Raw genomic sequence first — 26,339 nt, 5'->3', positions numbered from 1 at the left:
GCCGGGCCGGGCAGAAGGCTTCTTAGCGCTCCCGAATGCGTGAATTTGACAAGATGTCCATAAGGTGGTATGCCTGAATACGAGCAGCAATGGCTGCGGAAGAGCTGGCGAGCGGTCGTCGTACAGCCGGCAGCTGCTGTGTCCGAGAATTTCTGCACCTTCGTGGAAGCGCCAGGCCTTTGGCTACCTGAGAGAAAAAAACGGGTCTAGATCCGATGGCGGCCACACTCCGTGACAAGCTACTGGGTTTGGCCATGACGTAGCCGAGAGCCGAGATCGAGCGACCAGCCGCAAAATTAAGCTCAAGATGACGGTTGACAAATACTTAGGTTCTTTGTTTGATCGGCTGATGAGTACCGTGTATATATAAATAGGGCCTTGGCGGGACCCCGCGCGGGCGTTCGGCAAAACGTACTGATGGAAGGTTTCCGTCACGAGGCACTGAGATAGAAACCGCCAATGGCCCAATATGACTGGTTCACTACCTATTAATCAATGCGAGCGAGCAGAACTACAAAGAAGAGAAGGCGGAGAGGCAACGGAGACCAACGAACGCGACAGGGATTAGATGTCCCACCATCTCGCCAGCCTGTGTTACACGCCACATTCACGCATGCGTGAATGTGAGTATTTGATTTCGGTGTCGCCCGAGAAGGCTGTCGTCAAGGACAGATCGGGATAGTTTGCTTTTGTACAAGTTCTTGTGGTTCTATCTCCGAGGAGGGTGAAACGCAGGGGGGGTAGGTATATAAATAGGTGGCAGTTGCCGAATTCGCACTTGGCACTTACACACATCGACAACGAGATTCGATCATCTCCATCCCGGAAAGCAATACGGGCACCAGTCAGGAATCTAACTCGAATCATGCCTCTCTGGTATTGCGATATCGAAAATTGCGCCAGGCCGGGTGTGCGACATGAAGGAGATTGCGTGCTCTGCAACCGCCATCTTTGCGCGCAGCATCTCCGGCCAGATTCCCACAGCTGTCCGTCTTGGAAAGTGCGTTCAATCCCCTTGTCGCGTGACCAGTTTTAACAGATTATGGAAAGGATCGAGACCTCTTTTACCCGGCATTTGGCAGAGCAGAGGAAGACGAATTGTGCCGGCTCTTCAGCAAAATCAACGTGGACGCTCTAGCAGCACGGGCGTCAGAGTTGCGACAAGGGATCAAGTGCTCCGTTGCTCCGTTTGAGTATGACTCGGCGAAACGGCGATCCCACATGGGGGGCATGAATTATCATGTAGAGATTCTCTTTGCAGACAATGTGGTTTGGCTTGCCCGGATACGTCGATTTAATACCAAAACACCCCCCCAAGCTTCGCGAGATTATGTTTTGGAGAGCGAGGTGGCCACTCTTTTGTTTCTGGAACAGACCACCGTGCCAACGCCCAGAGTGTACGGGTATGCCCTAGAACGTGATGACAACCCGGTCGGAGTCGGGTACATTCTGATGGAAAAGCTTGCCGGCAAAGCACTGGACTGGCCTGCAGCAGATCCCAACCAGAGGCGCAAAGTCATGGACCAACTTGCGGATATACTGATTGAGATTTACAAGCATCCGCTGCCGGCCTTGGGGTCTCTGGATACGCCCGGAAGCTCGCAGATCGGCGGCTTTGCCCACGAATCGTTGCTAAACATGGCAGGGGGGCGGTTGCAGACCTGCCAACCTTTCCACTCTGCCGAGCAGTACCGCAGATCGCTCCTGCAGTTGATCTTGGACAGAATCCTGGCGCAAGAAATGTACGCGGCGCAACCGGTGGAAGCGTATCTGCTGCATCGGTTCCTGGTCGACTTGGTGCCCGTCTTAACGCCGGCCGCGTCTGTTGAGGAAAAGTTTTATCTCAAGCACGACGATGACAAGGGGGATCACATTTTGGTGGACGAGAGTTTCAATATTACGGGTGTTATCGACTGGGAGTGGGCACACACAGCCGCGCCAGCAGAGGCCTTCAACTCGCCGGTTGGACTGCTTCCCGTCGCCGAATTTTATGCCGGAAAGGGGACCATTGGCGCGGACGAGGCCGTTTTTGCGCAGGTGTTGAAGGAAAAAGGCCACGATCTGCTGGCGCAGTGTGTGCTGAACGGTCGCGCGCAGCACCTATTTGCGTTTTGCTGCGGTATCGATCTGAGTGACTGGGACGGGTTTCTGGGCCTGTTCCAAGGCTTACGGGATACGTGCGGCGTGGATGCGGACCTGTCATGGGAAGAATGGAAGGAGGCAGCATTGAGGAGGTACAAGGGTGATACCAGGCTGCAGGAATTGCTCATTCGGTGTGAGGCGGGAGTGGAAACGGTGGTGGTGGAGGACGAGGAGGGAGGGAAGAGCGCGCCTAACGAGAAATAGAAACAGAGGTTACCTACCTAGGTACCTACCTTGCTACCCAAGATGCCTACCTTGATAAGTACCTAGTAGCGGTGAGCCGGAAGGGATACTTATTCAATACCAGTAAGTAGCAACTTGTCCGCGGAAGGCTGCAGACAGAGAATCTGGCAGTGTCCTTGGTTGGAGCAGGGAACACGTGACGGGCGGATGCTAGTTGTGTGACGGCAGAGTGTGAGTATTGATGGAGGCGCTAATTTGGGAGAAGAAAACACAGCCTTTATTGAAACAAAACTCGTACAGTGTCGCTCACTTGAATTTTCGCTTCATTTCATCTTCTTTTAATCATGCTGAAAAGCATTGATAGTAAAAGCATGAATACACAAAATGAAGAGTTGGCCACTGACTGTGGCTAGTCGCGTGAAGCTCTTAATTAGAGGTGGGGATGGATGTGGCTGTTATTGAGCCTGACCTATAGTAGAGGTGCCTAGCATGACCACGCAACTCCCTAAAAAGCAGAGTTCGTAATTTGCTTGGCTGAAATTTAAGAGTCGAAATACCACCTAATAACTTAGGGAGGTCGATCTTTTGGGTACGTACCTTCGTAGAACACGTCTTTGCGCCTACCTAAGATACTTGCACTATTCAAGGTAGGGTACTGGTAGAGGTAGCAATCACCTGGCAAGTGTAGCACCGAGTTGTGGTTTCATGATGGTAATACGGCGTAAATTTGCAAGGAGCTGGAGCGGCTGTGGCGCCCCCTGGATGGCAGCTGCGGTAAGTACACTGTAACCAGAGGTAGGTAGGTACTTACTAAGGCAAAGTAGGCTTGGTAGGTAGGTACCTGCAGGCTGCACCTCACCAACCTGCTCACGCACCTGCCCGCTTGCCCGCCCACTGCACCGTGGCACCCCCTTACATAGGTACCTAGCAACCTTGTTGCATCTACCGACTTACTGAGTATTTGTGAATTATTTATGATTCAACACATTCATAAGTCAGTACTTCGTACGTTGGTGAACACTACCAAGTAAGTAGAAGCCTGATAGTTGGGTTTTTGCCGGCTTTCACTGGTTTGGTAAGGTAACTTGGGTACCACAGGTACCGTTGCCTGTAGGTTTGGTCGGTACTTAGGTAGGTACCTCTACTCAGTAGGTAGGTATAGTAGGTGCCCACGTACTCAGTACCTAGGTACTAAGGCACTGACTACCTTACTTACAGTAGGTAGGCAAATGGCAAGTTACCTCAGTAGGACCTGTTTGCTGGCTCGCTGGGCTGGGCTGGGCTGGGCTGGGCTGGGCCACCCACCACCCGCACCTGCATTCTGCGCCGCCGTGGCAAAAATTATTATTTAGTATGCCTTCTCCTCCAGACGTGGCCGCCTCCCCCCCTTTCCCTCTCCTTCATCACAAACAAAAGTCAAATTGTGTCTCCGCGCAACGCACCGTCGTCTGTCGATACTCTCAACCCGATTCTAGGGCACCAAGCTACCCTGACCAACTCCCCCTCATTGCACCAGAGTTCAACTCCCGTCCTCCGCCCTCCGCCGGATATCTGAACCCCCGTCAACCTCGCAATCGTTCTCAGCGTCATTCATACCTCCAAAGCCACACCACGCATATTCCATCTCCGTCCAATCTCGCACATCTTCAAAAATGTCTGCTACCAACGTGGAGAAGGCTACCGATGCCGCCGTCAATGACGTTGCCAACACTCTGAGCAACACCTCTATCAATGACAAGGCCGCCGCCAACGAGGCTGCCTCTGCCTCCGCCGCAGAGGGCCGCCGTCTGTACATTGGCAACCTGGCCTACCCGACAACTGAGGGAGAGTTGAAGGACTTTTTCAAGAACTATCTTGTGTATGTTGGTTGCTCTGTTCCCCAGCCCCGACGCCTGACACCCCCCGCCCGTTTGCGTTGTGCTAATCTGGCTACTTGCCTGCGGCGCATCGTCTGTGTCCATCTTCCCATCTAAAATGCTAACTCTTGCCCTCCAGCGAGTCTGTCTCCATCCCCAAGAACCCCCGCACCGACCGTCCCGTTGGCTACGCTTTCGTAGACCTCTCGACACCCACCGAAGCTGAGCGTGCTATCGAAGAGCTCTCTGGCAAGGAGATTCTCGAGCGCAAGGTCTCCGTCCAGCTCGCTCGCAAGCCCGAGCCCGCTGGTGAGAAGGCTGAAGCTGCCAACGGCGAAGGTGCCGGTACCGAGGGCGGTCGCCGCCGTGCTGCTGGTCGTGGCCGTGGTCGCGGTGGACGTGGCGGCCGTGGTGGTCGTGGTGGCCGCGGTGGCCGCGCCGCCGTAAGTTACTCTGTACCGCTGCTTTTTTGACTGCAAAACCATCTAACCCATTTGATAGGAGGGCGAGGAGAAGAAGGACGGCGAGACTGGAACTGCTGGCGCTGCTGCAACTGCCGAGGTTGCTGCCGCTCCTGCCCCTGCTGCCGACGCGGAAGCCACCACTACTGAGGTTCAGCCACTGAAAGACATTACCAACAAGAAAGCAACTGACACGACAAACAAGGCTTCCAAGAAAGAGCCTCGCGCGCCCCGTGAGCGCCGTGAGCGTGGCCCCCCGGCCGATGGCGTTGCCTCCAAGACCAAGGTCATGGTTGCCAATCTGCCCTACGACCTGACCGAGGAGAAGGTATGAAGATAAAAAAAAGACATCCCTTCAACATGCAAGGCACACGACTAATTACACTACACACTGCAGCTTATTGAGCTTTTCAAGGCTTATGAACCTTCCTCTGCCAAAATTGCTCTGCGCCCCATCCCCCGCTTCATGATCAAGAAGCTGCAGGCTCGTGGTGAGGCTCGCAAGGGCCGTGGCTTTGGTTTCGTCACTCTGGCTACCGAGGAGCTGCAGCAGAAGGCCGTCAACGAAATGAACGGCAAGGAGATTGAGGGCCGTGAGATTGCTGTCAAGGTTGCTATCGACAGCCCTGACAAGACTGATGAGGAGGCCAACGCCCCCGAGGGCGAGGCCGCCAGCAAGGACGCCACTGCTACTGAGGCTCCTGCTGCAACTGCCGCCGCTTAAAGAAACAGGCACAAGGCACACTAGTATCTTAGCCCTGCCTATAAGCACCGCAACAACGATGTGGCACGCAAGTTCGACGAAATATGATTACTCTCCAACGCAATATTCTTTTTTTTTTCGTACGATTGTGATGACCTCAAGGGACGCTTTGATAATGGGTGGCTCTCACAATTATTTTGCTGGCGATTTCGTATCGATATTGGTGCATGATGAGTATGGCATAGATGTTTCTCACAGCTAAGCCTTGCAACGTTATGATGTGTTCTGCTCCTGGAAGTTCTTGCTCTTAATTTATTGGGACAGAAGACTGATGAAGTTAAAATTAATTGACTAATATGAGTGAATGACAATGATTTTGTGTTTGTACGTATGCGTTTGAGATGCGGCAGACGCATCAGTGTGTAAACTTTGAGCTCTCCCTTTTTTGCCTGGTAGAGAGGCGGCTCGCGGCGGTTGCCCCGCCTGTAAAATCCCTTGGTGTCCCATAATAATCTGGGGCTATAGTGCAGGCACAAACCTCATCCTCCTCCCTCTATATTGCCAGCACTCGCGAGTTGAGCCTAGGGAGTGGCATTGCACATCCGGCCCGACAAAGGAGAACCAAATTCAGCACCTCTCTCGCCGTATAACCAGACAGAATGGCGTCCAAGGCAATGTGGGAGGTCGATCCGGAGACACGATCCAAGGTGAGGACACATGTCGCATGCCGCCTGCCATCCCCCTTTCCTAGCTGTAGCATGCGCCGGCTTGACTGATGCCTCTTTCTACGCAGCTGGCCGCGATCCAAAAAGAATCAAAAAACAATATCTGCTGCGATTGCAACGCCCCATCCCCGCAATGGGCGTCGCCCAAGTTTGGTGTCTTCATCTGCTTGTCCTGCGCAGGTGTCCACCGCGGCCTGGGCGTTCATATTTCCTTTGTGCGCAGTATCTCCATGGATGCCTTCAAGGCGAGTGAGATCGAGCGCATGCGGCTGGGTGGCAACGAAAACTGGCGCAGCTTCTTCGACGAGCACGACGACACCCAGATGCGCGGCATCTCGTGGGACGACGCCACAATTGCGGAGCGCTACAGTGGCGAGGTCGGCGAGGAGTACAAGGAGCGGCTGACATGCAAGGTCGAGGGCAAGGACTACGTGCCCGGCGAGAAGAAGCCGGCGCAACCCACCGTGGCGGCCACGACGGCGGGCGCAGGCGCGTCGTCATCTCGCACCGGCACGCCGCTGAGTGGCACCGCCCACCGGAATAGCCGCAGCCAGAGCCCGGCGCAGTCTGGCGGCAAGGTCAAGGTGGATGACAAGTACTTTGCCAAGCTGGGCGCGGACAATGCCTCTCGACCCGATGGCCTGCCCCCGAGCCAGGGCGGCAAGTACGCCGGCTTTGGCAACATGCCGGCGTCGAACAACGGCAACAGCAACAATGGACTGCCCAATTTTGAGGATGTGCAGCAGGATCCTTTTGCCGCCATTTCAAAGGGATTTGGCTGGTTCACGTCTACCGTAACCAAGACGGCCAAGACGGTCAATGATGGATACATACAACCCACTGCAACCAAGGTAAGTGCCTCGTCTGCTGCCTAGAATACCCAAGGGTGTTTTCTTTTTTACTGACAATACCCTCAAATCATAGTTTGCCGAAGGTGACTTTGCTAAGCAAGCACAGCTTGCCGCATCACAAGTTGCTAGGCAGGCGCAGCTGGCCGGCAAGAATGCTCAGGAGGGGTTTAACCGGTTCGTCGAGGGCAACGAGACGGGGCACGGGGCAAGACGCCAGGCCCCGCTCGACGAGAGCAAGAAGGACTTTTGGGATTCATTCTCGAGCCTCGCAGACCCGAAGCCGGCGCAGACTAACAGCTCCATCGGCACGAGCGCTATGGGAATGGGCAAGAAGGGAAGCACGGCACCTGCGGCACAGAAAAAGACTGACGAGTGGGATGACTGGTGAACTAAACATGTTGAGCGGTGTCAGATTTTGATTCCTTTTTTCGCTATCTTGCCTGTTTTCTATCTTTGTCCGTTGCCGCATGTTGCCCGGATAATGCCCGTTTAACGTTTTGCATGGGAGTGTACGGCGTGTTATTGGTTGGGAAGGGTAGTTGCATTGAGCAAATTGCTATAGAGCCTCTTTTTTTTTAGTTTTTTTTCTTCAATATAGAAACTTTTCATCCATCAGCGTGAGAGAATGCGTCTACCAGACAGATTTACCTCTGTTGGACTCGATCAATTCAGAGATCGATTTCCGGTCGGGCGCCGATGGTCGGTGACTTGTCCGGAGTCACGTGAGAGATTTTGTCCGCCTAGATTGGTGCAGCCGGCGCAAGCCGGCATGTGTCGGATTCATGTGGGTAGCGCCAGCAGCGACAAACAGAGCCGGCCCAGGTACTCGCAGCTAACCTGCCAAAAGCCGGCTTCTTTCTTCCCTCACAACCTCGTATACAAGCCACTCTTTGCACCTTGTTCGCGCGGGCATTGAGACCTCAATCGACAAGCAAACCATGTCTTCACTACGAATCCTAGTCCCAATCAAGCGGGTGATTGACTATGCGGTGAGTAGTTTTGATTTTTCCTTTTTCCTTCTTTGAACTATTCTTCGTCGGGTCGACGGACGGATCCTTGGAAACAGCGTGGAAAGCTAATGACGTATTTTCTTCTTCTCTCTTTTCAATTGCGCACAGGTCAAGCCCCGCGTCAACAAGGCCCAGACGGGCGTCGAGACGGCCGGCGTGAAGCACTCGATGAACCCGTTTGACGAGCTGTCGGTCGAGGAGTCGGTGCGGATCCGGGAGAAGAAGCGCAGCCCGGGCGGCGTCGAGGACATTTGCGTCGTGTCGGCCGGGCCGGCCAAGGCGCAGGACGTGCTGCGCACCGCCATGGCCATGGGCGCGGACCGCGGCCTCCACGTGGAGTTGGCCGAGGGCGAGGAGCTGGAGCCGCTGGCCGTCGCCAAGGTGCTGGCCGCGGCGGCCGCCCGCGAGAAGAGCAACCTCGTGGTGCTGGGCAAGCAGAGCATCGACGACGACGCCGGGCAGACGGGCCAGATGCTGGCCGGCCTGCTCGGCTGGCCGCAGGCCACGCAGGCGAGCCGCGTCGAGTTTGGCGAGGGCGACAGCGTCACCGTCACCAAGGAGGTCGACGGCGGCGTCGAGACGGTCCGCGCCAAGCTGCCCATGGTCATCACCACCGACCTGCGCCTCAACGAGCCCCGCTACGCGAGCCTGCCCAACATCATGAAGGCCAAGAAGAAGAAGCTGGAAAAGGTCAAGCTCGGCGACCTCGGCGTCGGTAACGAGGTTCGCCTCAAGATTCTCAAGGTCACTGGTGAGTTTTATTTTATTTTATTTTTATTTTCCATCAAAGCCATCCAGGGACAGGTGTCAATGTCGGAAAACTAGCAGTTCGTTAACATTTGTTGATTCTAGAACCCCCCGCGAGACAAGGCGGCGGCAAGGTCGAGGACGTCGACGGCCTGGTTGGCAAGCTCAAGGAGCTTGGCGCTCTGTAACAAAGGGAAGGGGGTTTTGGAATAAAGATTTTAACGCAAGCAATAAAAATACCTGTAGTACCATGGCTGAAGTATGCGAGCCTTGCATATGTGCATTGCATGATCCTGTTGGCTGGTGCAAATGCAATAGAAATGATATTTAAAACTGTTCAGTTCAAGAACACCACACGCTATGGACGAACCAAAGCAATGCCGTGCTGATCATGTCGTTGAAACATGACTCTGGTCCCCACCAAATGACCCGCGCACCCGTCACCAGTCAGTCAGTCAGTCCATATTTATGTACGAGTACCATTACACATATACACAACACACACACACACACACACGGAGAAGAAATAAATTAGGGAAACGTAATGAATGAATAATAATACATATACGCACAAATCACACGTAAACGTAGAATTCCAAATAAACGCAACAGACGCTCAAGTGGAAAGACATACGCACGCATACTTGCGCAGGCCTTGCTTTTAATCTAGGCCGCTGCTACGATTCCCAATGATCAAACCCAAAAACGCCATGGGACACGGCCGGCTGGCCCCGTGTCGGGGTATCATGAAAAAGAACGATTCCGCCTTGTAAATATGAGATAATGTAAGAGAGAAGGGAAAAAACCTGAAAGCAAACAGTTCCAACTTTTTTTTTACCCGTTTTATGTGTTTGAACAAGAAAAATGAGAAAACACACGCTACCCAAAGGAAAAGCCCAACGAAAGCAAACATGCTCTCAAGAACATTCCAGCCAATGGGAAAACGTTTCAAAATGGACGACATCTATAAGCTAATATACAGCTCGTCTTAAGAGCTGGCCATGACCAAAGCCAGCAGTGCCATCCGACAGTAAAGGCCATATCTCATCTGCAAAGCATGTGTTAGTACGCGAGTCTGCCAGGGGCTTCTCGTTGGGACTTACCTGTCTAAAGTACGCCGCGCGTTGATCAAAGTCCACCTCCTCCGCGACTTCCTCATTGCGTGGTAGCGGGTGAAGAACAACCGTCGAGCTCTTGGCGCTCTTCAGAGTGGCGTTATCCACGCGATATGAGTTCTTGACCTGCTGGTACTTTTCCTCGCTGTCGAAACGCTCGCGCTGCACACGGGTGCAGTAAAGAACGTCGCTGCGGGCCAGAATCTCGGGGGTGAGAGTCTCGGACTCGCAGAGCAGCTGGCCAGACGCAACAAGCTGGTCGCGAACCTGGGCTGGCAGCTCCAAACCTTTGGGGGCAACAAGCTGTACTTGGACTTGGTAGTGCTGGAGCAGGTATACCAGGGAGTGCACAGGTCGTCCGTACAAGAGATCACCCAGGAAGGTAATGGTCAGACCCTGAACGGTACCCAGTTCCTCACGGATGGTGAACAAGTCCAGGATAGCCTGTGTAGGGTGCTCCTTGCTACCGTTGCCGCCGTTGACAACAGGAACCGGGCAGTACTTGGCAGCAATGTTGACAGAGTTTTCCTCAGGGTGGCGCAGAACGACTGCGTCACTGTAGCAAGCCACCGTCCGGAGGGTATCTTGCAGCGTCTCACCCTTCTTGACGGAAGATGAGGAAGTGTCAATATTGATGGTACGGCCACCCAGACGCTGCATAGCAGCATCGAACGAAGCCGACGTTCTGGTGGACGGCTCGTAGAATAGGTTGCACAGAACGCGACCACCAAGAAGGTTGAGGACACCCTCACGCTGAACGCCCAGTCTCATTTCCTGAGCCACTGTGAACAATAGGTGCAAATCCGCTCGCGAGTATTGCTTGACAGAGAGCACGTGTGCATTTCTGAAGGAGGAAGGCTGTGATAGGAGCTTCTGCACAGAGGGGCTTGTTGCAGGCTGTAGCTGCAGAGGCAGGCCAAGATCATCAATAACCCCACGAGGGCCCTGAGCAGGCAGAGCTTGGGGAGAGGTGACACCACGAAGGCGGCCCAAAGGTCGGGGCGTGCCGAATGCAGCCTGCTGGCGAGCCTTGGGGCTCTCTACCGAAGTCGCAACAGCAGTAGCGGGCTTCATGGCAGGAGTCTGAGGGATCATCATATGCGAAGACATATCCTTGCCGGTTGGGGGCTTGTCAAGTACCTCACCATCCAAGCACAGAGTAGCGTTCTGGAAGGTGACGCGGCGAACAGAACCGTGCAGGCGGCGGCCCTCAAGAGGAGACCAGAAAGAGCCCTTGACAACCTCAAAGGCACGGTCAACTTCAACCTCCACGGCAGTGCCTGTCTGCTCATGAAGCTCAAAGATCTCCTTGGGGTTGGTGTACAGACGAGATTTAATGTCGTCAATGGTAAGCTTGCCTTCAGTGACAGCAGTGAGCAGCAGAGGCAGAGCTTCCGCAATGCCCATGGCAGGATCGCCCTTGTGGCCCAGTGAGGTGGCCAGCTGGTAAGGCAAGCTACCGATGGAGAACACGTCGATGGTCTCCAGGTTCTCCCAGAGAGCAGCCTGGTCTTCAGCTGTAGGGAGAAAATCTGCACTGGGGAAGTCCGTTTGGGAAAGGCACAGCGAGTAAATGGAGACATCACAGGTGACTTGGAGACCCTTGGCCTTGCTGAGAGCAATCAGGCGAATGTCATCCTTGGTAGAAACGGACGTGACGTGAATGCGTCTGCTGTGCAAGCTGGCAAGCAGCAGAATCGAAGCCAAATCGGTGAACTTGGCATCTGTGACCATAGGCTTATTCGTGGGCCAAGCGTCAAAGTGAGCAGTCACAGCAGCAACCTTGCTGATATTACCAGAACCAGACAAGTGATTGAATGGGATGAAAAGCGAGCCGACCTCGCCGGTAACAGCACTAATCTGCTCAGCATTGTTGCTTGTTGCGGAGATGGAGAAGTTAAAGTCACAGTGTCCTCCAGCTGAGCTGTTCTGCTGAGCAGCCTTGAGCGTAATGGCATCAGTGATAGAGCCATCAACACCAAGAGGCATAAGGCGAATCATGCTGAAACCAGCGGCAATTGAGGCCTTGCTCACGATCTGGATGTCAGCGCTGTGTGGAGAGACGATGCCAGGGACAAAGGTGGCGATGTTGATCAGCCCAGGAAGTACAACGGTCTGGTGGCTAGTCTGGAAATCGCGTCCCGAGACAGTCAACTCGAAGGAGCGGGCAATGGCTTCAATAAGAATTTTGGCGTTCTTGACGTTGGTAACCAGAGGAACTTGATAGTCGACAGCCATACGGCGGGTTTGGTAACCCTTGCTGACGTAGTTGGCAGGACGGCGATATTTGTTGCTTGACGGCAGGTTGATGTACAGATCAATCATATTGTTTGCAAGATGCTGAGAGAGGGAGAACTCGGAGTTTCTGTCCTCGTCGCTTCCCAAGACCTCGAGGTACTGGACCGGGACGCCGTGCTCCTGGAGGAAATCAGCGGTACCAGCTGTAGCAAAGAGCTTGTATCCAAGACGCTGGAGTTTCTGTACCGAAGGAAGCATCTCTTTCTTGTCCTTGTACGAGCCCACAGATAGCAGAATGTTTCTCTTGGGGATTTTGAAGCCGGTGGAGAGCAGAGCCTTGAGGTACGCCTCATTCTTGTCAACACCGAAACAGGCAACTTCACCAGTGGAAGCCATCTCAACACCAAGCACAGGATCAGCGCCAGAAAGACGCGAGAAACTGAACTGAGGGACCTTGACACCGACACAGTTGGGGGCGAGGTCGGTGGGAGGGTATTCCTGGAATGGCTGGCCGGTGATAGCCTTGGTAGCCATCTCGATGAGATCAACACCCATGACCTTGGAGACGAAGGGAAATGAGCGAGAGGCGCGAACGTTGCACTCAATGACCTTGATATCGTTGTCTTTGGCGATAAATTGGATGTTGAAAGGACCAGTGACGTTTAGAGCAGCACCAATCTTGCGGGTGGCGTCCTCGATGCGAGCAATGGTGGTGGGCTCGAGGTCCTGGGGAGGCAGGATGAGTGTGGCGTCACCGGAATGAACACCAGCATTCTCAACATGTTCAGAGATGAAGTGGCCAACGACGGTACCATCCTTGGCGACAGCATCCATTTCAATTTCCTTGGCATTCTCGATATACTTGGTAATGACAACGGGATGCTCGCGGGAGACCTCAGCAGCCTGGGCGAGATACGACTCCAGGTCCTTCTCGGAGTAAACAGTGTTCATGGCAGCACCAGAAAGTACGTAAGAAGGACGGACAAGGACAGGGTAAGAGACCTTGTCGCAGAAAGCTTTGGCCTCCTTGAAGCTGGTAAGCTCTTTCCAGGTGGGCTGATCGACACCAATGCGGTCCAACATGCGTGAGAACTTGTATCTGTTCTCGGCATTGTCAATCATTTCAGGAGAAGTACCCAGAATTTTGACGCCAGCGCGGAAGAGGGGTAGGGCGATGTTGTTCGGTGTCTGACCACCCATGGCACCCAAAACACCTGAAGCGCTCTCAAGGTCATAGATATCAAGGACAGTTTCCTGATTAATGTTCTCAAAATAGAGCTTATCGGCCTCATCATAATCGGTTGACACCGTCTCGGGATTGTAATTTACCATGACAGTCTTGAAGCCAGTGGCGCGCAGGGTACGAATGGCGCGGACAGAGCACCAATCGAACTCGACAGAGGAGCCGATTCTGTAGACACCGGAGCCAAGGACCATGATGCCGTGATCGTCAAAGCTAACATCGTGCTCGGAGGCATTGTATGTCAGGTACAGATAGTTCGTGAAAGCCGGAAACTCGGCAGCAACAGTATCAATCTGCTTGACAAATGGGTGGATACCAGCATCGAGACGCAGTCTGCGAATGGCCATCTCGTTGGAGCTGACGAATTTGGCGACCTGCGAGTCGGAGAAACCGAGTCTCTTGGCCTGGAGAAGCAGAGAAGGAGACTTGGCGACATCGGCGGCAGTGAATTGGGACATGTGCTTGCCAAAGTCGCTGAGACCCTTGAGTTTGCGGAGGAACCATTTGTCAATATTGGTGAGCTCCCAGATTTTGTCAACCGTGTAGCCTTGATGCATGGCGTTGGCAATGGCAAAGAGACGCTGGTCAGAGGGTGTCTGCAGCTCGTCATCAATGGCCATGAGAGCCTTGGTCTCGTTGAATCCCAGGTTGTGGAAGTCAATAGAGCGAATGGCCTTCTGGATAGCTTCTTCGAAGGTTCGGCCGATGCTCATGACCTCACCAACACTCTTCATAGAAGAGCCGAGCTGGGTAGATACGCGTGTGAACTTTTTCAAATCCCAGCGAGGCATCTTGACAACGACGTAGTCGAGAGAAGGCTCGAAGCAGGCGCAAGTGACCTTTGTAACGGAGTTCTTGATCTCCTTGAGAGGGATACCGAGACCAAGCTTGGCAGCAATGAAAGCCAGGGGGTAGCCAGTGGCCTTGGAAGCCAGAGCAGAGGAACGGGAAAGACGAGCATTGACCTCGATGATGCAGTACTCCCTAGAAAAGGGGTTCAAAGCATATTGAATGTTGCATTCACCAACAACACCGAGATGGCGAATGACATTGACGGCAGTAGTACGGAGCATGTTGTAGTCTTCGTCCGAGAGAGTCTGTGAAGGTGCGACGACAATGGAATCACCAGTATGAATACCAAGAGGATCAAAGTTTTCCATGTTGCAGACAGTGATACAATTGTCCTGAGCGTCACGGACAACCTCGTACTCGATCTCCTTCCAGCCCTTCATACTACGCTCAACAAGAACTTGAGGGCTAGCAGCGAAAGCTTTGTTACAGAGATCGAGAAGCTCCTTTTCGTTATTGGCGAAACCGCTGCCCAGACCACCGAGAGCATAAGCGGCACGGACAATGACGGGAAAACCAATGTCCTTGACGGCGGCAAGTGCCTCCTCAACATTATTGGCAGAGGCAGACTTGGCGCACTTTTCGCCAATGGACTCCATGCTACGAGCGAAGAGCTCACGATCCTCGGTGGTAATGATTGTATCGATAGGGGTGCCAAGAACCTTGACACCGAGGGCCTCGAACTCATCCTTGAGCTGGATACCAACCTGCAGGGCAGTCTGACCACCGAATGTGCAGTAGATGGCGTCAGGGTGTTCGTATTTGATGACCTTGCGGACAAACTCGGCGTTGACAGGCAGGAAATAGACCTTGTCAGCCAGGCCCTTAGAGGTCTGGATTGTGGCGATATTAGGGTTGATAAGGACGGTATAGATGCCCTCTTCCTTGAGAGCCTTGATAGCTTGGCTGCCAGAGTAATCAAATTCACCAGCCTGACCAATGCTCAGACCACCAGAGCCAAGGACAAGGACTTTCTTGACGGAGACACGAGGATGGAGTCTCTCGTTCTCCTCGATAGCACCACCAGGGAAGCTAACGGGAGACTGCAGGAGAGAAGAGTTCTCGGCGCAGCTGGCCATCGTGTTGATGAAGACATCAAAGAGATATTCCGTATCGCGAGGACCAGGAGTGCTCTCGGGATGGAACTGGACACTGAAATATGGCTTGCCCACGTGCATGATACCCTCGTTGCTACCATCGTTGGCGTTGACAAAAAGCTCTTTCCAGTCAGTGGGTAGAGAGTCGGCGTCAACGGCGAAACCGTGGTTCTGAGAAGTGATGTGGCACTTGCCCGAGACGAGACTCGTACAGGGAATGTTGTGACCTCTGTTACCAAACTTCATCTTCTTGGTGGCCGCACCGGAAGCACGAGCCATGAGCTGGTGACCCAAGCAGATACCGAAGATGGGAATCTTGTTTTTTTGCATGACAGCAGAGATGTTCTTGACGGTAATTTCGAGAACTGCGGGGTCACCAGGGCCGTTGGAAATGAAAAGACCATCGTACTCTTCGTCAGCGGCCTTGGTCAGGTCGTAGTCCCAAGGGCAAACCATAACCTCAACACCACGCTTGAGAAAGCAGCGCAGCTGGTTGTACTTCATACCAACATCGACACAAAGAACACGGATGGCGCGGCCGGAGGGGTGCTTGCGAACAGAAGACGCGGGGGGCTTGTAGAGCTTGGGAGTCTTGACGGAGACTGTAATTTCCAATCGTTAGCATACTGCAAGTACGAGAATGGGGGGCGATGCGAGGAAATGTACCTTGAGCAACCAGGTTATCGGCGTTGGGGTTGGACCACTCAATCTTCTCAAAAGCGTCGAGTGTGGTGTGAGCGCGCTCATCGCTAGCCGTGCCATTGGCAGTGCCAGGGAGTTCGAGGCGCATCTTTCCTAGCATACTACCCTTTTCGCGAATCTTCTTGGTCAAAGCACGAGTGTCGACGCCATACATGGCGGGAACACCCTGCTCCTTGAGCCAAGAGCCGAGGGAGGACTGAGCGAGGAAGTGGGAGTAGTCCTCGCCACAGTACGAGGCGACGACCAGACCCGCAACATGAATCTGGGACGATTCGAAGTGGGCAGGCAGATCGCCGAGCAGCTCGTCGACAGCCTCGCGAGAGGGCACGCCGTAATTACCAACCAGAGGGAAAGTAATGACGAGGATCTGTCCACGGTATGAAGGGTCGGTGACAGACTCAGGGTAGCCAACCATGCCGGTCTGAAAAACGAGTTCTCCGGCAATGGTCTTTTTGGCACCAAAGCTGTAGCCTTGGTAGGCGGAGCCATCTTCGGTCTCGAGGCAGACCAGGCCATCATCGTCGCAGCCGCGGAAGCGGGCGGTGGCGGGAGCCGTGATGCTGACTGGCATTTTTATGGAATTGGGAGATTATGAGAAGGCGTTGTGCCTGTAAAGAAGAAAAGAGCGAGAGCTGCGTGCAGAAAGGCAGCAATTGAGAAGTCGATACCCTGTTCAACAGTGACGTGTTGGAGGGGTTTCGACACAGATTGTAGAGGTACAGCAGTTGGGAGCTAGCGACAGCAGGCAAGACGACTCGTTTCCAGAGGTCCTTCGAGCAAGTCAATTAGCTACCTCGCTGTCATCTGCCACGACAATAGAAGAGGAGAGTCGTATGAGGGCAGATGATTTTTGAACAGGATGAAAGAGGAAAAGAAAAAGGGAAGAGAAAGAGAGGTTGGCGCGATGGCGGGCCTGTCAACTTTTTTTTTTTCCTGGTCCCCCACCACCAACCAGTTGCGGTCTGCGGTTGTCTGGTTTTGGACTGGGAATGGCCCCTCCTTCGGTAGGCGTCGGCGGGGGCATTAACGGATCTTGATTGGTCAATTCGAAAGCTTTGACCAAGTTGAGCCTCCACGAGCCCTGTTATGCGAGGCCCTGGAGGCTGGAGTCGCTACACGGCCAAATAGTACACCGTACTGTACGGAGTACTTTCTTTTAATCTCTCTGTACAGGCAAGACAGGCCACAGCAGTTGCCTGTTTGTTGGCATGAGGCGTTGCAAGGGTTCATGGTATTCGTTCGTACAGGTAGATGAAGGCCATCTCTTTTGCAGGGGGATATAAATAGGTATTGGGTGAGGAAACAAAAAGAAGGAGACATCGTTGATCTGTAGTCATGTTGGGGCGTCGTTGGAGACTCAGGTTTCTCGTGAGTTAGTCGGGACAGCGCGCTGCCAAACCAAAGCAGCGATTGACCTTCAATGGTCCAGGACAAGAACTGCTTCGGTATCTACTTATTATAATCACCGATTTGTAGCTGCGTTTGCGGCGCCTGTGCTGTTGCATGACGGGCCAACAAATGTTGCATTTCTTGGGTAGGTAAGTTGGCACCTGGGCAACTACTTACCTAAGTAGCACTAGGTACTAGGTAGGTACCTAGCAACCTAGAAAGGTTGTTGGCCACCAAGGTACCCTTGCCTGGCACCTGGTTGCCTGACTGCGACTCCGCATGGCATTGCGTTTCCAGGTTGGGGTACGAGTTCTGTTGAAGATGTTCGGGTGCAGATACTTACCTCGAGGAGATGATTTTGCAAAAGGGGGTGTTGAAGAGAAGAAACATATTCGTGAGCCATGGCTGACACGATTGCGTCACTGTCCTTGGTAGTGCAGCGCAGCTGCTACTGACTACTAGGTAGGTACCTTAAAATCAGAGGTACACTGCAGAGTAAAACTGGTAGCCGTTACCAACCGCTCAGGGCCTTGCGCTGCAATCAACACTCAGCTTGCGTCGGCTCGTCCAATCGTAAGCTCAGTCGGTTAGTTTGTTAATAAAGCCAGACAAGAAGTACTTTGTCTTGTGCCCAAGATAAGTCCAGCTTGGCTAATTAATAAGTAGCCTACCGAGATCCCGTCTCGCATCTGCGGCGTATCGGCACCCATCTGAGACCGAAACCAGACACAAGAGGCTCCCACCGCCCGCTCATCATGTCCTACATGATTACCAGGGCCGTTGTAAACCCCGGATACCTACGGAGTATATAGATCCAATTATACACAGAGCAAGATGCAATTGGCCTCAAGTGCAGCTTCCGGACGACCACCGACGGCTGTCCCTCTGCCGAAGAAGAAAAAAATTATAGTGGAGCCGACATAGATAAGGCGTAGGAAAAGAGGGAACTATTGAGCAGACCAGCCAATGGAAGACGGGCGCATTCTCTTTATTTAGTAAATTAGTGTGCCGACTACTTGCGTGCAGCCCAAAAGAAAAAAAAAGAAGAAACCCCCCGGGGGAGAAAATTGAAGAGTGCGAAGAAAAAAAAAAGGCGCCGATACCGTCCGGCTGTCCCAGCAATCCAGAGTCACTCGTCTCAGTGCCCAAAAAGTCTGCGACAAGAGCTACCTTGCAGTGGGCGGCCCCTCCAAAAGACCAGCCAAGGGCCCTGAACAGTTACTGTTGAGTGATTGTCTTACTCACTCCTTATACAGATTACAGATTAACTACCCAGCCTACTGAGACTTGATGAATGTTGCCTACCGCGTACCAGTAGTTAGGTACCTTAGGTACCTAAGTAGCAGACGTCCTACATCTTAACTCGGGCACTTTCTTTTCACAAACTTGAAACTTATTTTATCGCAGAGTCGCATTCCATTTCATCAATTCAGTCCCACCGCAGCCATCGCTTCTTTTATTTTTGTTACCCCATATCTGCCCACGGATTACCCTACGGATTACTCCGTTCCCTTTGTCCCTTTGCTCCAGTCACAGGACACCCTTGCCAGAGGGGTAGCCCGCCCAGGTTAGACTCTACTGCTAAGTAGGTAGGTAAGCTCATCCACTCGCCGGTCTCGGGCGCCTTCCAGTCATTGTCACGCACCACCAAAACTGCCCGCACCGGTACCTTTCGCCCGCCGCCAACTCTTCCTTTTTCATCCTCCAGAACAATTTAATCTCCCGCCTCCGCGATTCTCTTCCGGACGGCCTCAATCATCTTTTTTTCTCTCGCTCGTCTATACTGATTGTCGCACCCACAACCCTTTCCCGCTGTCCCATAACTCACATCGCTTCAACAAGTGGCCGCTGCCCTCGGTACGTCGCTCCGCCCAAAACTTCCTAACCTGCATGCACACACCGCTCTCCATGTAACATCACGCATCACGCATCACGCCTCGCGCCGTCAGCACGCAATCCCATGCTAATAATTGACCCTCCTTCTCCTCTAGACTGCGCGGCCCCCATCAAGATTCCTCCGACCCCTTTGCGTCGCCCTCAGATTATGAACAAGACCCCTCCTTCGAAACAGATCTGGAACCCGGCTTTCAAGCAAATCTAAACGCTTTCGCCCAAAATGTTTGCCCGCCTGACAAGCCATGTTGCCAAACCGGCCGCCCGAGTGGCGATGCCGGCCCGCAGCAAGTTCATGCCGGTTCAAGTTCAATTCCTCTCTACTGGTAGCAAAGGCAGAAGTATGCCCCAGCGTGGCATAGCCGGAACCACCCCGGTCGCCTCTGTACCCGCCACTTTCACTATCCGCGTATGTCTACTGCTTCTCCCGACTCCCATATTTCCTCCGCCTTGTCGCCTTGCTAACCCTCTCGTCTATAGGATGGCCCCATTTTCCGTGGAAAGGCCTTTGGCGCCAATGCTAACATCTCTGGCGAGGCTGTATTTACCACGTCCCTCGTTGGATACCCCGAGTCCATGACCGACCCTTCCTATCGCGGTCAGATCCTCGTCTTCACTCAGCCTCTGATTGGCAATTACGGAGTCCCTTCGAACGAGCGTGACCAGTACAACCTTCTCAAGTACTTTGAGTCCCCACACATCCAGTGTGCGGGTGTTGTGGTCTCCGACGTTGCCCTCAACTACAGCCACTGGACTGCTGTTGAGAGTTTAGGCGAGTGGTGTGCTCGCGAGGGCATCCCTGCCATCTCTGGAGTCGACACCCGAGAAATCGTCACGTTCCTCCGAGAGCAGGGTTCCTCCCTTGCTAGAATCTCCATCGGCGACGAGTACGATGCTGATGAAGACGAAGGCTTCGTCGACCCTGGCCAGATCAACCTGGTCAAGCGCGTTAGCACCAAGGCCCCCTTTGTTGTTGAATCGCCTGGCGCAGACTTACACGTCGCCCTCATCGACTGTGGTGTAAAGGAGAACATTATGCGAAGCCTCGTCAGCCGCGGCGCCTCGGTTACCGTCCTCCCTTACAACTACCCGATCCACAAAGTTGCTCAGCACTTTGACGGCGTCTTCATCTCCAACGGTCCCGGTGACCCTACTCACTGCCAGGAAACTGTCTACAGTCTTGCCCGCTTGATGGAGACCTCTTCCATCCCCATCATGGGCATCTGCCTCGGCCACCAGCTTCTGGCTCTCGCCGTTGGCGCCCGAACGATCAAGCTCAAGTACGGCAACCGTGCCCACAACATTCCCGCCCTCGACTTGACCACTGGCCAGTGCCACATTACCAGCCAGAACCACGGCTACGCTATCGATGCCAGCACCCTGCCTAGCGAGTTCAAGGAGTACTTTGTCAACCTCAACGACGGCAGCAACGAGGGTATGCATTGCAAACTTGCTCGGGGAACAGGTATATGAAGCTAACTGAATATCTAGGCATGATTCACAAGTCTCGCCCCATCTTCTCGACCCAGTTCCATCCCGAGGCCAAGGGCGGACCCATGGACAGCTCGTACCTTTTTGAGAAGTACCTCGACAGCGTTCGCCAGGCCAAGAGCGCCCAGACCGTCTACAAGGACAACCGCCCTAGCCAGTTCCTCCTCGACGTCATGAGCCGTGAGCGTGTTGGTGTAGAGCCCGAGTCTCTCGCCAGTGCCGCGTAAGCGTCAGAGAATTTTTAATCCGACAGTGGACAGTTCAATAGGAGAGTTGCAGGATATGAAATAGAATATTGCCAAAAAAAATGGGGTGCTTTAGTTCGAAAATATATCCAAATGGACAAGACATCAAGACCCAGTGAGGCTATGTATTTTTTTTCTGTAGCGCTCAACTTGGCCGATGTGGCTATCTCAGCGCGAGGGGGTCTTTGCACAAAACTGGCAAGCTCAAAATTTGGCTGCTTCAGGCCACAACTCCAAGTTATTAGAACGACTCTGCTTCAGGTCGCGTTCCTCTCAAGAATTCTGAAAATGGTTGTCTCCGGGACCAACTCTATAAATCGATCATGACTGGTCGAGAAAAGCAAAACGTAGTATCAAGATTTCACCCTGCCCTTTTCCCTCAGGCCACCCCCCATAAAACGCCTCCTTTCAGGTCCGTAGACAGACAACCAACCATAGAAACATGCAGAAAGAAAAAAATTTAAGACTCATAAAACCTACAGCTGAGAAAAGAAGAATCAAGCATGTCGCCTTTTGCGTCCTTCAGTAGCGGCGGTCACGCTCACGGTCCCGATCATCTTCCCATCGCCGTCCGCTTCCGCCGCCGCCACCACCATTACCGCCACCGACAAACCCAGGCAGGTAACGATCGCTTCGCTGTCGGTCAGCGCCGCCACGACGTCCACGACCTCCTCCTCCGCGACCGCCAAACTTGGCTCCTCCGCGACCGCCACGAGCGCCGCCACGCTCCCGATGTGGCGGGCGTATCCCCTCAAAGACCTCCTTGCCGCGATCGACGAAGCCGTCGCCCTCTTCGAACGAGTAACGGTTGATTTCACGGCCGAGCACACGCCGCGTGTCCTTGGTGTAGAAGGCGCGCATATTGTCGACACGCCGCCGGGCGAGCGCCTCCGACACAAACTGGAACGTGATGGTCGGTCCGGCGCGGGTACGCTGCAGCTCGTAGTCTAGCTCGCTGGGCGACGGTTGGACGGCTTGTTGATGCTGCTGCTGTTGTTGTTGTCCAGAGTAGCCATCGCGACGACCACGAGGAGGCAGTGGGCGGCCGCCGCCGCGCTCGCGGTCACTTCTAGGACCGGTGGGAGGAGCAGCAGTAAAGTCGGTCGCGCCAGCTTGGCTCATCGGGCCAGGAGGCGGCGGACCGGGACGCGATGCCGGACCGCCCGCTTGCTGCAGATGGGCTTCTACGACGCCATCTAGCGCTGTGGAATAGATGACCTCCCAACGCGCCGTCGAGCGTCCTGGTCTTCCTCCGTTGTTGCTGCTGCCGCTTTGTTCCATTGCGATCCAGTCGTCAACCTTTTCTGGTGGCACAAAGTCGACATGGAGGGCTTTGCGGTTGCTCTCGTTGGGCCAGACACGGTCATGTAGCTGCGCGCGCACGCGCGACGCGGCCTGGACAGTGTCAAGCACGACAAACGCGTGCGTGCGGATCTGGTCCAGGTGAAACTGGACAATGACGCTGTCGTCAGCTGCCTGGCCTGCGGCAACCGAGGCCAGATCGCATACGTGCGCCTGGACGTCAGCAGGACGCAACGGGCGCATGAGATTGCTAATATACAGCGCCGCGGTGGCTGGGTGCACGGCCGGCGCCACGTCGTGGTCAACGTCCATGCCCATGTCGTCGTCGTCGTTGTTGTTGTTGTTGTTGTTGTTGTTCTTACCAACGCTAGGAGCGACATCTGTTTCGGGTGCGTCCACGGGAGGGGTGGGAGGTTGAGCTGTTGCCGTGTTTGCTACCAGCGACGGCGTTTGCTCGACCTCTAAGGGGGATGTTGACTCTTCAGCCGGCGCAGTCACCTCACTGCCAGGTGCGGAGACGGCATGGCCTTGTTGTATTTCTTGCTCTGGAAGGGCTCGAGCTCGTTTGGTGGCGACTTCTTCCGCATCGGGTGACGGCGTCGCTGATTTGCGTTTGCGCTTCTGCGATCCGTCGCTCGGCACATCAGTCGCAGGTAAGGACTGCTCGTCAGCGTTTGCAGGTAGCGTTCCTGCAGCTGTCTCGGCAGCATCGCTTAATGATCCTACAGAAACATTTGCTTCTTTGGATTCGGCTGTTTCCGTGATCGTTTCCGGTATGGGACTGTCAGCCGCTGGCGCGTCTGTTTTGGCGGTGGCGTCTTCAGCTGGCGGCGCGGCTTCAGCGACGTCCGCAATTATCGGCGCTTCATCCGCAGCGGACACCTTACCAGCGTCCGATTCGTTTAGTCGCGCGACAAGCTCGGCCTTGAGCCCATGCTGCGGAAGCTCGCGTCGTTTCAGTTCCGCTTTGAGGTCAACGACCTTGAGTTTGGCCCAGTCCGTCATGACGAGCAAGTCAGCGTTGAAGATGCGGTTGTTGTCGATAGACAGACGCGCATCGATGCGCAGACTGGTGTGTTCCGTAGATTCAAGCGACACAATGATACCTGCTGCGAGTCGGGAATCAATTCGCAGCAATGGCGAACTTCGTTCCCTGCCTTGGAGGTATCGTAGCGCTGTTTGCAGAAAGCCTCGAGCAATGCGGCTCGACGGGCGTAAAGCGAAGAAATTGGACCAAATAATTTATGATGTCAAAATGAAGATGTTGTAGCTCATGATTTTGTCTCTCGCTGTAGCATATGTTTGTGAAAGAATGGAAAAAGCGACCGCGTTGAACAATGTCACAGACAAAGGCGATGGACTTGTGCTGGCACGAGGTCAAGCTTTTAGCTAATCGCGACGCGATTGGGCAAAGCTTGGGGCGTTAATATAAGATGAGTTTACTGGAGCAGGGATTTGGGTCACTGTGAATTGTCCCCACGCTAAAAAGTGGGCGATCGAGCTCAGCAGGTGGGATGGCTGTGAGCGTTGAAAGGAACTTGAGCAGGTTCAATTGTGAACCATGTGCAAGTTGCGATTCACTGCAGCTATTCATAGGGTTTCGTATCATCAAAGTTGCACATACGGATAGCCTCCCTCGGTACGTTGACACAGTGATGCTCATCGGAGAGCACACGACTCCGCACCTCGCAACTTGCCTGGTGGGGCGGCGGACGCATGCATCAAAGAGTCTGTGAGGGGCTCCAAGTATTGTTCCTTTGATGGTACATATATTGCTCTCGACTAACTAGGAAGAAAAGCACAAGAAATGTATTGCCATTAAATCCAGTAGATGGCAATACGACTCACACCTGACGTAGCACTCAATCTGCCACTGGCGGTATGGTCAACAGGTCTCAAAGCCCAAGAGGGGTGCATACTCCCAACAGGCTATAATACAATGAACTATGCAAAAATTAGACATCGAGACCGTCGACAACCACGCCCTTGCTCCAGTTCCACTGCATGAGCCTGGAGACTTCCGCCGCACACCCGTCATCAACAAGAGCGCTGACAAGATACAAAGCTGCATCAATGCCAGCGCTGTTGCCTCCAGCCGTAATGACTCGGAGACCGCCGAGGCGCATGGCAGCGCGGCGGGCAATCGACTCACGACGGCCAGTTTCCTTGAATGACATGCTGCCCTTGCTGCAGGAGCTTGTTAGTATATGAGTCCATCTTTCTATGCGGTGTCGGATTTGCGAGGGGTGGGGCTTACCGAGCCGTCTGGGAGGGTCGGCGTCCTGCATCGGACTTGCGACGAATGTATGGGTTCTCGTCCTCATCGCCGAGGTCAAAGCGAAGGTTGTTGACGACGTAGCGGGCGTCCTCAAGAACGTCGGTGCGCTCCTGGAGGTTACGAGTAGCCGCGTCGCTGCACTCGTTCTCAAACTTGGTCATGAAGTCAGGGTGGCAGGTGGCAGACAAGCCAGAAAGGATGCCTTCGCGGGCAAGGAAGAGAGATCCGCCAGAGACAGAGAGGACAGTTCGCTCTCTGCCGGGGTCGCGCTTCTGAAGCTCGGCAAAGTCATTGATGAGACCGAGGGGTTGGGCATCGGTCTTGAGGATCTCCTCCGAGTTGCCACCGAGGATGACGAGGATGTCAAAGTCCTCGAGGCGCTCGTGTGCCTCCTTGAAGGTAATTTGAGAACCTATAATGACTCCTTGCTCGGAGAGAACCTTGGGTTCATTTCCTACAATAGTGACTTCGAAGGCTTTGCTGGCTATGGTGCGGATGCGGGGTCAGCAAACTGCTGCAGACGCCACAACAGACACGACTGGGGGCAAGGTACTTACACTCGTCGTTGAAGTCGTGGGCGGCCGTGGTAAAGACCTTCATAGGACCAGTGAGGTCGAGGATGTCGAACTTGGGGTGCAGAGCGATGAGCACATCAATGGGCTCATCGGCCACTGCAGAGCTCTTGTTCACACTCATCTTGACGGTATTGTAATTGTGCTTGTGTTAAGGACAGAGAGAGGGGTAGTGAGGTGTGGTGTGGTCACGCGAGTCAATTGAGTGGAACAAAGAGCGTGAGGATGAAAAAGGCCTGTAGAGCGAGCAGGGAATGGGTTGAAGGGGGTATAGATGGAAAAGTGAGGATGAATTGATAGCTTTGATGGATAGACGATGATGGAGAAGGAGGAGGAAGAAGATGAATGAGGGGGTCAGGAGGAGGGGGATGATATAAGAGTCACGCCAGATGAGAGCCCAAGAGTGACTTTGGAGTGCCTCAGGGCTCAAGGACAAGGGCCTACTAGAGACCAGCCACGCATGCCATGTCAGTTTACCCCGCGTTTGGCCAGCCAGTTGTACCAGAAGCCGGGTACTTAGGTAGGTTAGTAGGATGGTGGTGTCTGGGCCAATGCCAGTGATACACGCACCGCTGCATTCGTCTGGCTGCGGTCCTACTTACCAAGGTGTCACTTACTTACCTGCCCACCTTACCTAAGTAGGTAGCGAAGCACACAAGTACTTGATTACTTAGGTGGTGGCAGAGCACAAAGCCAAATTTCACCCCAACCCAGCCAGCCAGCCATGCGGGACCTACCAAGGCAGGCGGGTCATGAGGTTAGGTAGTGCCAGGGTGCTTGCCCGAGGACTTTCCACGAGTGATGTAGCCAAGATACTTCACCTGGCCATCTTACCCTGTTTTCGTTCAATTCATGTCATGGTCGAGCATTTCTCCGCCAGCAACGCATCACCGTCTTTTCCCCCGGTGGTGTGATGGTACGCTGCGCGTTCCGTACTGGTACAACCTGCGTTCGGTACTCAACCACCAAGCTCCAACATGGTCTGCTCAGAACCTGTCCTCACGCCGTGGGGTCGGTCATGCGCCCTGGATGCGGGGTTTAGGGGCTCCAGTTTCCTGCGCAGTGGGCCGACGCAAGTATTCGCTACATAAACAACCGCCGATGGCCAGGCATGTTCAGTGGGTACCCACGACTTCCGCGACTGACGGTACCCACTGCTGCCACTGCTCTCGCCAGCGATCGCGCCGCCGTGACTAACGCCAGCCGGATGCTGGCTCCATAGCTCCAGTGGGACTCTAACCTGACCT

The 26,339-nt window shown here is 54.0% G+C and overlaps 8 protein-coding genes across 8 annotated transcripts; 5 read left to right on the top strand and 3 right to left on the bottom strand.

Moving 5' to 3' along the window:
* Positions 1-917: 917 nt before the first annotated feature.
* Positions 918-2,346, top strand: V2A60_003473 (phosphotransferase family protein; the record flags this gene model as incomplete). The annotated part of the gene is made up of 2 exons (XM_083254807.1): positions 918-986; positions 1,051-2,346. 2 exons carry the CDS (start codon positions 918-920, stop codon positions 2,344-2,346), a joined length of 1,365 nt encoding a protein of 454 aa, XP_083110933.1.
* A 1,631-nt stretch (positions 2,347-3,977) lies between these two features.
* On the top strand, positions 3,978-5,366 carry V2A60_003472 (RNA recognition motif domain-containing protein; the record flags this gene model as incomplete). Its single annotated transcript, XM_083254806.1, has 4 exons — positions 3,978-4,183; positions 4,321-4,624; positions 4,683-4,970; positions 5,040-5,366. 4 exons carry the CDS (start codon positions 3,978-3,980, stop codon positions 5,364-5,366), a joined length of 1,125 nt encoding a protein of 374 aa, XP_083110932.1.
* A 638-nt stretch (positions 5,367-6,004) lies between these two features.
* Positions 6,005-7,309, top strand: V2A60_003471 (ADP-ribosylation factor GTPase-activating protein; the record flags this gene model as incomplete). The annotated part of the gene is made up of 3 exons (XM_083254805.1): positions 6,005-6,052; positions 6,139-6,921; positions 6,995-7,309. 3 exons carry the CDS (start codon positions 6,005-6,007, stop codon positions 7,307-7,309), a joined length of 1,146 nt encoding a protein of 381 aa, XP_083110931.1.
* A 550-nt stretch (positions 7,310-7,859) lies between these two features.
* On the top strand, positions 7,860-8,866 carry V2A60_003470 (electron transfer flavoprotein subunit beta/FixA family protein; the record flags this gene model as incomplete). The annotated part of the gene is made up of 3 exons (XM_083254804.1): positions 7,860-7,910; positions 8,040-8,682; positions 8,784-8,866. The coding sequence occupies 3 exons, from the start codon at positions 7,860-7,862 to the stop codon at positions 8,864-8,866; spliced, it is 777 nt and encodes a 258-aa protein (XP_083110930.1).
* Positions 8,867-9,666: 800 nt separating this feature from the next.
* Positions 9,667-16,493, bottom strand: V2A60_003469 (bifunctional carbamoylphosphate synthetase/aspartate transcarbamylase; the record flags this gene model as incomplete). The annotated part of the gene is made up of 3 exons (XM_083254803.1): positions 9,667-9,726; positions 9,782-15,822; positions 15,887-16,493. The coding sequence occupies 3 exons, from the start codon at positions 16,491-16,493 to the stop codon at positions 9,667-9,669; spliced, it is 6,708 nt and encodes a 2,235-aa protein (XP_083110929.1).
* Positions 16,494-19,427: 2,934 nt separating this feature from the next.
* Positions 19,428-20,922, top strand: V2A60_003468 (carbamoyl-phosphate synthase (glutamine-hydrolyzing) CPA1; the record flags this gene model as incomplete). The annotated part of the gene is made up of 3 exons (XM_083254802.1): positions 19,428-19,613; positions 19,685-20,639; positions 20,696-20,922. The coding sequence occupies 3 exons, from the start codon at positions 19,428-19,430 to the stop codon at positions 20,920-20,922; spliced, it is 1,368 nt and encodes a 455-aa protein (XP_083110928.1).
* A 540-nt stretch (positions 20,923-21,462) lies between these two features.
* V2A60_003467 (uncharacterized protein) lies at positions 21,463-23,247 on the bottom strand (the record flags this gene model as incomplete). The annotated part of the gene is made up of 1 exon (XM_083254801.1): positions 21,463-23,247. The coding sequence occupies one exon, from the start codon at positions 23,245-23,247 to the stop codon at positions 21,463-21,465; it is 1,785 nt and encodes a 594-aa protein (XP_083110927.1).
* Positions 23,248-24,197: 950 nt separating this feature from the next.
* V2A60_003466 (class I glutamine amidotransferase-like protein) lies at positions 24,198-25,216 on the bottom strand (the record flags this gene model as incomplete). Its single annotated transcript, XM_083254800.1, has 3 exons — positions 24,198-24,429; positions 24,500-25,004; positions 25,078-25,216. 3 exons carry the CDS (start codon positions 25,214-25,216, stop codon positions 24,198-24,200), a joined length of 876 nt encoding a protein of 291 aa, XP_083110926.1.
* Positions 25,217-26,339: the final 1,123 nt, after the last annotated feature.

Source organism: Cordyceps javanica, chromosome 2 (genome assembly GCF_051103115.1).
Source record: "Cordyceps javanica chromosome 2, complete sequence".
NCBI classification, from domain to species: Eukaryota; Fungi; Ascomycota; class Sordariomycetes; order Hypocreales; family Cordycipitaceae; genus Cordyceps; species Cordyceps javanica.
The sequence above is the reverse complement of the archived record's forward strand: the minus strand, read 5'-3'. Positions and strand labels throughout refer to the sequence as shown.